Genomic DNA, 10,781 nt, shown 5'->3' on the forward strand with positions numbered 1-10,781 from the left:
TGAGCCAGGCTTCACTGTTAAAAAACAACTATTCATTATTTTATTCATTGGATGCAGCAATTCTTTGCTGTCTGAATTGTGATATCGTATAACACTAATCCTTGGCAAAAATGAACTTGAACTTGTCACAGACATGCTTGTTCAGTTCTCAGTCTCTCTTGTTCTTAAATCGATGCTATTTGGAGAACATAACATAATGTTTATCAGCATTATTCTAATAATAAATTCACGTTCAAGTATAATGGAAAACCCACCAGAGTTGGATCATGGACGGAAAAACTAGTTAAGCATTTCTTTTTAACTTCATAACACCTCGTCAGTAGTTACTGTTGTGTTTCCACTTGCAAAACAGCTAGTCGGTGATCTCAAACAGCCAAATTAGAGTACTAAAGTAAATCTCATGTAGTGACTTTTTAATATATGCATATACCCGAAGCGATCTCATATTATGTAATAGGAAAAAGAGTTGAAACAACAAACAGGGATTTAACTAAACGATGCAAATTGGCGACGAGACTCACATTATAGTGTCATGTGACATTCTTAATTATCCAAGGGTGCTCCATGATCTTTTGAAGAGACAGCCTTTTAGAAGAGTCCTTCACAAGAAGCTGCAAAGGGCAAAGGTAAACAAACCATCAGAAAGGAGTGCAGTCAGTGGAGAAGCCATAAATCTATAAAAACTAACGTTTTACTTATATACACAGCATTATACCAAGGGTGTTCAACTAACCACCCTTAAGTCATATGTAGTTGCGCCAGTGTTGTGCAACTATTGCATGCAATTTTTTCTTCCTACAGAGCTAAAGCATAGACAAGGACTAATCAATATACCTGGCTAATGAGATTCTTAGCTTCACCAGATACATCTGGTGTTGAAGGGAAGCTGAGGTCTACCTTCATAATTCTATAATACTCTGTGTTAGTAGTACATCTTGATTTTCCAAGTAACAGTTACAAGATGAAAAGAAACAGAAGAATTGTTACCTTCTGAATGTGTCGGTCTGTCTCTCGGCCTCAAATGGAGGCACACCATATAAAAACTCATAGCAAAGGATCCCCAGGGTCCAATTGTCAACTGCATAATCATGAGCTTTGTTCTCCACCATTTCTGGTGCCAGATAGTCCAGAGTTCCGCACATTGTATGTCTCTTGCTTCTAGATTGTACAGACCACCCAAAGTCTGCAATCTTTAAGCGACCCTGCATTTAATGTGATAATCTAATTAATATTTTACTCTTACGATGCAGCGCGTCAACAATTCCCTGGTTGGATTTAGCTGCAGTTGCTGGACAATCAAATCCAGTTCTAATTGAGACGCCCAAAAAAGACCTAAGCGCTAACATTATCTTAATAGGACCATCCTAAGTGCTCTGTTATATATGGTTTTATTAGGATACATCTACAGATATATTCCCTTGGTCTCGATTGTCATTATCCTATGAAATAATGGTTGAAAGACATGAAATTATTTAAATATACTAGCTATCTTTTGAAGGTAGTGAATTTTACAATTCAGACATTTTTTTCTTGAACAGGCTAATTTACGTCAAAACAAAATGAGATAGATGGTGCAAGCTCTGGTGATCGTCAGAATGACAAATCACATGTAGAACTTAATGTCTCACATTCACAACTTTAGCCAAAATTAATAAAGAATCAGAGAGTCGCTATTTTACTTGAGCCTGGTTATACAGCGACATGAGGTGAAATCGAAAGAATTCTATATAACAGAAGAAAGATTACAAAGCAGTATTTCCAGCCTCTGTAAATTAACAGAAAATGCAACAACAAAAATATAGGCAGTGACATTGGAAACAAGATTGATCAGAGAAGAGCTTTTGAAGGCTTGTTCAATAGGCTGATTCGATCAGCAAGCAGGAGTTAAAGTCGCCTAGGCAACTATGGTGTCAAAGCTTTGCACCAACTAAAAGTGTCAGTACTCCAAGAAGCTCTACTGCTTTTTCCTTTTCCGTGAAAAAAACAGAAGCTGATTGAATTTTACAGGAAAGATATATCTGAAGGATATACCTATATCTGGTTAGGTCAATGGTCTCTCAAGGTTCGACCCTCAGGAGTCGGGACTAAAGAGGAAAGCTGAATTTCAAAGCAACGTGAACCTTCGAGTTGATCTATAGTGTTATGGACCTTCCCTCACCACCTCTAGGACTGTCACATTGGTTCCCTGATTTAATGGCCATGATTTGAAAATTTGGTTGTATAAAGTGAAGAGGAGAGAAATATGGCAAGGACATAACCAGTTCAAATCCTGCATGATTTATATGTATGCTGAACAGGTTAAGTCACATCGTCTCAAATCTACTAAAAACTTGAAGAACAACTAAACGACAGAAAAAGACAGATCACAAATACAGGGATGAAAGAAGATCAGCTACAGAATAATGAAACACATACAGAGAGAGAAAATATGCGAATGATTGACACAGGGAAAGCTGGCAATAGTCAGGTAGAAGACATAGTAAAAAGTAGACTTTCAGACCCACCAGATGAAGATGAGAACATCAATAATCAATTTGATCCAGACATACAGGTAGAACAACAAAATGGAGATCGCAACATTAATCGTCAGGAAGAAGATCTCAGAGATTCAGCAAAATATTACAAAAGTTAGCATTGAGGCAGATTTGTCACCAAAATATTTATACAATCTGCAACAAAGTGATGCAAGAAAGAAAGCACCACGAAACAAAAGTGTTCCCCCTAGGCCCTATGGGAGTATCAACAAGGAGTACCAAATCTAAATCTGTTTCTCAATGATTGAGAAGGCACTATTTTGGAATATAGATCGGTTAACTCTCAGGAATCTTTTGAGAGACTAGTTGATCTAAGAAGACGATACCGCTATTCATTTATTGCTATCCTGGAACCATTCCAAGATGCATCAAATCTGGAGGAATACGGTAGACAATTGGGACTAAACAATGCCCTTGCCAACTCTTCAGGCAAAATTTGGATTTTCTGGGAAAATGCTTGGCAGGGTAGTCTTATAGAAAATACCGATCAACACAGTACTATTAATCTGAAGCAGGATGGAGGTCAACAAGAGGTTATAGTGACTGCCATATACGCTAAATGTGCTGCTAACATATGAGAAGAGCTGTGGGACTCACTGGTTCATATTGCAGAGAATAATAAACCTTGGCTGGTAGGTGGTTACTTCAATGTAATTCTTAACCAGGATGAGAAACTTGGTTGGCTTACCTGTCTTCATTAATGAGACTTTGGATTTTGCTCAATGTATTGCCTCATGTGAACTCAATGATTTGGGTTTCTCTAGAAGCAAATATACTTGGTGGAATGGAAGAATTGGAGATGCATGCATATTTAAAAGGTTGGACAGAATTTTGTGCAATCAGGAGTTTCTAGATCTATTTCCAACAAATAAGGTTACTCACTTCATCAGACAAGGTTTAGACCATGCCCCACTTCATTTGGAGAGCAATGTTATGGTCTAAGTTGTGATAAAACCATTCAAGTTATTGAACTTTTGGGCTAACCACAAGACCTTTATGGGGGTGATAGAACAAAATTGGACAGCTGACTTCACTGGTAATCCCTTTTATATATACCAACACAAGATCAAAAAAGTGAAGAAAGCATTGAGTCAGTGGAGCAAAAACACATATGGGAACATATTTCAAAAGATCACAACAATTGAGGACACTATCAGAGTTAAGGAGATGCAGTTTGAAACAGAGCCCTCGCTGATTAACAGGGAGCTCCACTTTGAATTCCTACAATTAGAGGAACAGTTTTGGAAACACAAATTTGGGATGCGATGATTTAAGGATGGGGAGAAAAATACTAAATTCTTTCACTCATATGTAAAGGGAAGGAGAAAGAGATTAGCTTTGCAGAGAATTCAAAACAATCAGGGGATCTGGATTAGAGGAAAAGAAGAGATGGGGGATGAGGCAGTAAGATTCTTTGAAAATCAGTTTCTGGAAGAAAGAATGCCTACAAATTTTCAGATTTTAAATCATATCCCAAAGAATATTACAGAGGAACAGAACCTAACTCTTGAAGCATTAACAACAGAGGAGGAAGTTAGAAAGATTGTATTTACTCTTAACGGGGACAGTTGTAGTGGACCTGATGGCTTTACTGGAGTCTTCTACCAAAAGTGTTGGGGTATTATCAGAAAAGAAATTACTCTTATGGTTAAAACATTCTTATGTGGATATGAACTGCCTAAGTTCATACACACACAAATTTAGTGCTTTTACCCAAAAAGGATTCTGTCAACACATTTGCAGATATGAGACCTATAAGTTTGAGCAACTTTGTCAACAAAATCTTCTCTAGAGTAATGCATGAAAGAATGATTGCGATCCTACCTTCTCTAATTTCATCTTCTCAAACAGGTTTTGTTAAGGGTAGAAGCATAATAGAAAATGTATTATTAGCACAGGAGATTATCAGGGACATCAAAATTAGAGCCAAGAATGTGAATGTGGTGATCAAACTAGACATGGCCAAAACTTATGACAGGCTATCCTGGTTGTTTCTAACTACAGTCCTCAGAAAGTTTGGATTCAGTGCAGTTATCATAGACATGATCTGGAGGCTAGTCTCCAATCTATGGTACTCAGTACTAGTTAATGGACAAAGTTAGGGTTTTTTCAAATCCTCTAGAGGAGTAAAGCAAGGTGACTCTCTATCTCCTACTTTGTTCATATTGGCTGCAGAAGCTCTATCTAGAGGCGCTTAAACTCTCTCCATGAGAATCCTGGTTTCAAAGGCTATGGTATGCCAAAATGGAGCCCACAGATCAATCATCTCTCATATGCAGATGATACTATCATCTTCTGCTCAGGAGATAATAAGTCACTGAAGAAAATGATGAGAATTCTGAAAAGATATGAAAGATCTTCAGGACAGATGATCAATACTGAGAAGAGCTACTTTTATCTCCACCATAAGACTGAAAATCACATTGCAAATAGAATTCAAAATACCTTAGGTATGAAAAAAGGTTGTTTCCCCTTTACATACTTAGGATGTCCTATTTTCTATGGAAGGAGGAAGATTGCATATTTTGAAGATCTGGTGAAGAAGATTACGTAGAGTACAATCGTGGCAGAATAGATTACTCTCATTGGTGGTAGATATATTTTGATCAAACAAGTTCTACAAACCATGCCAATTTACCTACTTTCAGCTATGAATCCCCTCGTAGGAGTGATTAAACAGATCCATCAAACTTTTGCTAATTTCTTTTGGAATAATACACCAGGGACTAAGAATAAACATTGGGTGGCTTGCGAAACTCTATGTTTACCAAAGGATGAAGGAGGATTATGATTCAGATCCCTAAGGATACTTCAAATGCCCTATTTGTTAAGCTATGGTGGAATTTTAGAACCACTACAAGCCTATGGAGTAAATATATGTGCAATAAATATTGCAAAAAGCTACACCCAGTCATTGCAGAGGGAAGAAACAGTTCCAATATCTGGAAGAAGATGATACAAACTAGGGAGGTAATAGAACACATGAATTGGTGGAAACCTAAACAAGGGAATTCTAGTTTCTGGTTTGAAAACTGGACAGGGTTTGGTGCGCTGTACTTCACTCTCCCTGATGGATTGATAGAGGAAGAAGCTGAGGTGACAAGCTATGTACTACATGGAGTATGGAAGATTGAAAAGCTGAATGAAAATCTACCAGAGGTTATGGTTCAACACATCAGGGACAATATCAACCCTCCTATGTTAGAAGAAGGGAATGATACTCCAATATGGACCATTGATAACTCAGGAGAATTTACAGTCAAGAGTGCACTGGAATATTTGAGACCTGAAAATACTAAGCAGGAAGTATATAGATCCATCTGGGAAAAAGGTGTTGCCTATCAAAGTCGGTATCTTCATGTGGAAAGTTGTGGGAGGGAGAATTTCTACTGATGATAATCTCAAGAAAATGCACATAAATATTGTTTCTAGATGTTGGTGTTGTGTACACTACCAACAAGAAACAATGAATCACTTATTTCTAACTTCTCCAATAGCTGCAAAGCTATGGAGGCAATTTGCTTCATGTGCAGGTGTTTCTATGGAAGGAATGCAGCTCTCTCTAGTACTTATTACTTGGTGGAACAGTAATGCAGCTCCTAAGATGAAACCAGTCCTAAAAGTCACTCCTATCTTCATTATCTGGGAACTTTGGAAAAGAAGAAACTCTATCAAACACGGGAAAGAGGTCTCTTACAGTAGACTGACATCAAATACACCAATTGATATATCAGTTCACAAGAGTAAGGTTTCCATAGATTTCTAATATGCTATCGGCATGGAAAGGGATGATCAGAATCCTAAGCAATTATAGACCCAAGTTGTACTATGCTAAGGTCATATGGGATTTACCACCAACGGGAAAATTGAAAATCAACACTGATGGGGTTAGTAGAGGAAATCCTGGGAGAAGCTCATATAGCTACTGCATAAGGTACGAGAGAGGGGATTTGATTTTTGCTCAAACAAAGGAGATACACAAGACCACTAACATAGAAGCAGAGTTAAGAGCAATTCTAGAAGATACAAGATACTGCAAATCCACTAATGTCCACAATACAATCATAGAAACAGATTCATTGGGAGTTGTGAGGATGATTCAAAAGCAATGGATACCATGGGAAATCAATGACATGATAGAAGAAATTCGTGAAAACATGCACATCACTCATGCCCAAATCACACACATATTCAGAGAGGGTAATCAGTTGGCAGACTTTCTAGTTAATCATGCGATGGATAATGAAGGTATATTACACTATGATTCTTTTGCAGAATTACCAGTACAAGCAAGAAAAAAATCCTCAATAGTAACAAATCTCGGATCCCAAATCTGAGAATAAAGACCAGAAGGATTACATAGATGTAATAATCTTTCATAAGTACAGAGCAAAATGAAGATCACACAGACAAATCCACACAAGAGGATAGAAACAACAAGTTTTCAAATGGCTCCTACTAGCTCATTTAAGAAGATTACAGGCGACAACAACACGAGTTTTGAAATAGTCCAATCAGAAAGGGTGCATAGAATAACAGGAGTTGCTCAAGCTTCAAGAGTAACTACAAAATCTGTAGGACAACAGAGCAGAGCACCTCCATTTATTTGAAGCTACAGAGAAGGCATCAAAGAGCTTTGCACAAATAAGACAAGGCAACCAAAATTGGTTCCATAATTCATAAAGCAAACAAGATAGATTTTAGATTGAGCAACAAAGGCATACCTATTCTCTCAAAGAAGAGGGACAAGCTGCAATAAAGAAGGAAATGGAAGCCTCCATAACCCTTCTCCTTTTTTTTTACTTTTCTCTTGTTATTTCTTTTGTCTGAACAGACCTTGTTACTTTCCCTTTTCATCATTATCAATAAAATAGGCTTTGGCCCAACATAAAAAAAAAATTAAAAAAAATACTCTGGCTCATTTGAAATAAATGCTTCAAAAGTACTTCTCTCATAATTAATTCAAAACAAATTCATGTAATTTGAAAGATTAATCCAATACACATTAATGCAAGAAACATGATGAAGGCTATGCGTTTTCTACAAGCTGGTCATGACTCATGAGCTCTAGAGAGCACAATGAATGATAAACTAAGCTGTAATTGTATGTTCATCTCTAGCAAAGTGATTAGGGTCTAAAACATTTGAAAAAGGCAGGGTGTCTTATTACTTTATTAACTGCTGCAGAAAACAATTGAATAAAGTGAAAGTTAGCTAATACATGCCAATCTTCAGCTTTAGAATCCAGTGACTAAAGGCATTTTGACTATCAACAAGTAGAACTGTCAGAACTTCCTTGTATTCCACTGTTGTCTCTACACAAACATTGGAAACTAAAGTTGATTTATATTTTGCTCCTCAGAAATTAGCTTGTATATCAGTGTTGCCAAAATGAAAGGGTAGACGGTTCAAACTGTTAACTCCAGTAAAAACACAGGTGTAACTTTCAAATTAGCCATATATATAGTGTGTATTTTTTCTTCTTTCTATGAAATGGTGCTAATAAATCTTAGCAGATGTGGCAAAGGAAGACAGTCAGTTATCAAGATGTTACCTCATGATCAAGTAACAGGTTTTCTGGCTTTATGTCCCTGTGAATAACATGCTTCTCATGACAGTACGCTAGTGCTTGTGTGAGACTTGCAATATACTACAAAAGAAACAACCAAAGTATCAAAAGTCAAAGAACAAACCTAAAGCAACAGGAAAGAAGTTGAACACTGAATAATGTTTGCTACATAAATGTAATTATGTGTTCGACTATTCCATAAGCAATTTTCAGATGAACTCTGGAGTCATAAAAAGGACAAAATAGTAAATGATAACAATAGTTCATTGTTCAACATTAAGCACAGAAGAAATAACATAAACAAGACACTATGAAAATGAAAAAGTACCAACTGATACAAATGCAACCCAAAATTGCACCTTCTTTCAAGTAAACTACTTAAAAGACCATACCTTACATGTCACATAGTAATAGATAACGAAAGAACTGAATCTCTATCCTCTTTGTTTGGGTTCGGGGGAAGAGGCGATCAGTTGAAACAATTTAAAAGCTCACAACTAAACAACAAAACTACGCCTCAATCCCAAGCTAGTTGAGTCAGCAATGAGAATCTCACAATCCATTGCTTCATTTGTACCCGTGTCATTCAAATATTAAATAATATGGAGCTCTCTAACACTAGAATCAATGAATATATGCTTATAACAAATTACATAAACAAATCAGAATACTGCAAATGAACCATATGCTTTCGTTTCAAATCTTATATGAGTAGAGCAAGCAATAGGATGTGACATACTATGGCAGCTTGTTTCTCAGACAGGCGACCGGTCTTCCTTAGCTCCCTATACAGCTCACCGCCATGAGCATACTCCAAAATCAAGTAAATCCGCTCCTCATCGTGAAACCAACCATATAGCCTCAGTACATTGGGATGACGAAGGCTGGTTTGAATCTCCATTTCCCTCCTAAGTTGATGATGCAGCCTGTATTTCTCTATTTGCTCCTTGAATATGACTTTCAAGGCCACTATAAATCCACTCTGTAAAATTTCAAGTTCATCAAAACAAAACACTTTTTTTCTTCTTCTAATAAAACAAAACTAAAATTTCAACTTTCTGGATTCTAAATCTAATACTAGCACATATTTACATTGTTTATGCAAACCGAACTCATATTAGGTACTTGCTGAATCTAATGCGCATATCGGGAAACGAGAATGATTGAAATTACCTTAACTTCGCGGGCGAGGTATACACGGCCGAATTTGCCTTTTCCGAGGGGTTTTCCGATCTCGAAATCGTTGAGGGACCATTGTTTTTTAGGGTTTTTTGGTGGTTGTTTTGGAGGTTTTAGAGATTTGGAAGCCATTTCTGCAAGTGATTTTGAAGAAATTCAATTTGGGTTTTTGGAGGGAATTAGGATTTTTGAACCGTTGCTGGGTACAACTTTTGGTATTTAGTTCCTTCTATAATTCATACAAATTTTTGTCAAATATTATTCGGAAAAGGGTCAAAATTGCCCCTGAACTATGAGATATAGACCACTTTTACCCTCCGTTACATTTTAGGATCAAAAATGCCCCTACCGTTATTCTAAGAGACCACAATTACCCTTGGGACTTAACAGAAGTGATTTGGCAAGCCACATGGCACTAATTCCGCCACATAGGCTTGCCAACTAGGATACCCACTAAAATTTTTGACCCAATTAATAATTCAACCCTAACCCATTTTTATTAGACCCACCCACTAAATTTAGGAGGGAAACGTCATATTTTTCACCTCATTCCATTTTCATTATTCAATTCACCAAGGAGAATTTTTTGAAGAACATATTTCACTTGAAGAATCTTTTCTTCTGGAATCTCGATCTAGAAGGTAAATTCTCTTCTATTTCAGTATGTAACTGATTTTTTGTTTACTTGCAGTAGGATTTTAAATATTTTTCATAGTTGTATTTTGAAGTTAGGGTTTATATGCAAAATTGGTTTGCCAATATTTTAGTATATATTGATGTATATTCTGATGATTCTTCATATTTGAGATAAAATACTACTTTTCCTTCAATTTTACATGTGTTGGGATTTGATCTGTCGGGAGGAGTTAAAGTCTTGTTTGTCTTTTATCTTGTTTTGAGGTCCCTTCTTGCTGTTTTTATGTTGGTATTGACACATATTTAGGCTACTTTCAAATAATTTAAGATTTTTATTCTCGAATCTGAATGTGTGGTCCCAATCTAAGTATTGTTTAATCCCTCTTTTTGGTGTTTTTTTACTGCTAAGTCACTTGCTTTGTTTTTATATGTTATAAAAGTCACTTTATTCTTGTTAGAAGCTTTTTTCTTATTTATATGTGCTTAGTTTATTAATGTGGGGTCCTATATATTTATGTTTTGCTATTTTTTTTGCAGAAAATTCAATATGGAAGATATGAATGTTGATCTGTTATTTCACCATGGAGGTAAATGGACTTTAAAACCTCACCTACTATATGATGAGAGGTATGTTCATTCTTTGAGGGCCTTTAATTCCAATCACCTAAATTTGATTGACATAAAAGAGGTGTTTGAAAATAACTTGGGTTTTGTATTAGTTAAACAAGTACTTGTGAAAGGACCTTCTGAAAATTTGTTTTTGGTTCAAGATTCTGATGGAATTAGGATACTTCAGGAGTTACTAACTGAAGCCTTTAGGGTAGTTCATGTATTTGCTGTTGATGATAATGAAGAAATTGTTT

The 10,781-nt window shown here is 36.3% G+C and overlaps 1 protein-coding gene across 2 annotated transcripts in view; it reads right to left on the reverse strand.

Moving 5' to 3' along the window:
• Positions 1–387: 387 nt before the first annotated feature.
• Positions 388–10,781, reverse strand: part of LOC102588319 (serine/threonine-protein kinase Aurora-3-like) — a 14,699-nt gene continuing 4,305 nt past the window's right edge. Inside the window, exons 2-7 of one of the 2 annotated variants that reach the window (XM_006343432.2) lie at positions 9,277–9,416; positions 8,843–9,085; positions 8,089–8,184; positions 988–1,202; positions 835–907; positions 388–611 (exon numbers count right to left, since the gene is read on the reverse strand). In XM_006343432.2, coding sequence (XP_006343494.1) covers positions 531–611; positions 835–907; positions 988–1,202; positions 8,089–8,184; positions 8,843–9,085; positions 9,277–9,414 — 846 coding nt within the window. In that variant the 5' untranslated portion in view covers positions 9,415–9,416 and the 3' untranslated portion in view covers positions 388–530. The remainder of the gene's footprint in view (positions 612–834; positions 908–987; positions 1,203–8,088; positions 8,185–8,842; positions 9,086–9,276; positions 9,417–10,781) is intronic. The other variant, XM_006343433.2, reaches the window with a different exon arrangement.

This window comes from Solanum tuberosum, unplaced genomic scaffold (assembly GCF_000226075.1).
Source record: "Solanum tuberosum cultivar DM 1-3 516 R44 unplaced genomic scaffold, SolTub_3.0 scf00046, whole genome shotgun sequence".
In the NCBI taxonomy this organism is placed as follows: Eukaryota; Viridiplantae; Streptophyta; class Magnoliopsida; order Solanales; family Solanaceae; genus Solanum; species Solanum tuberosum.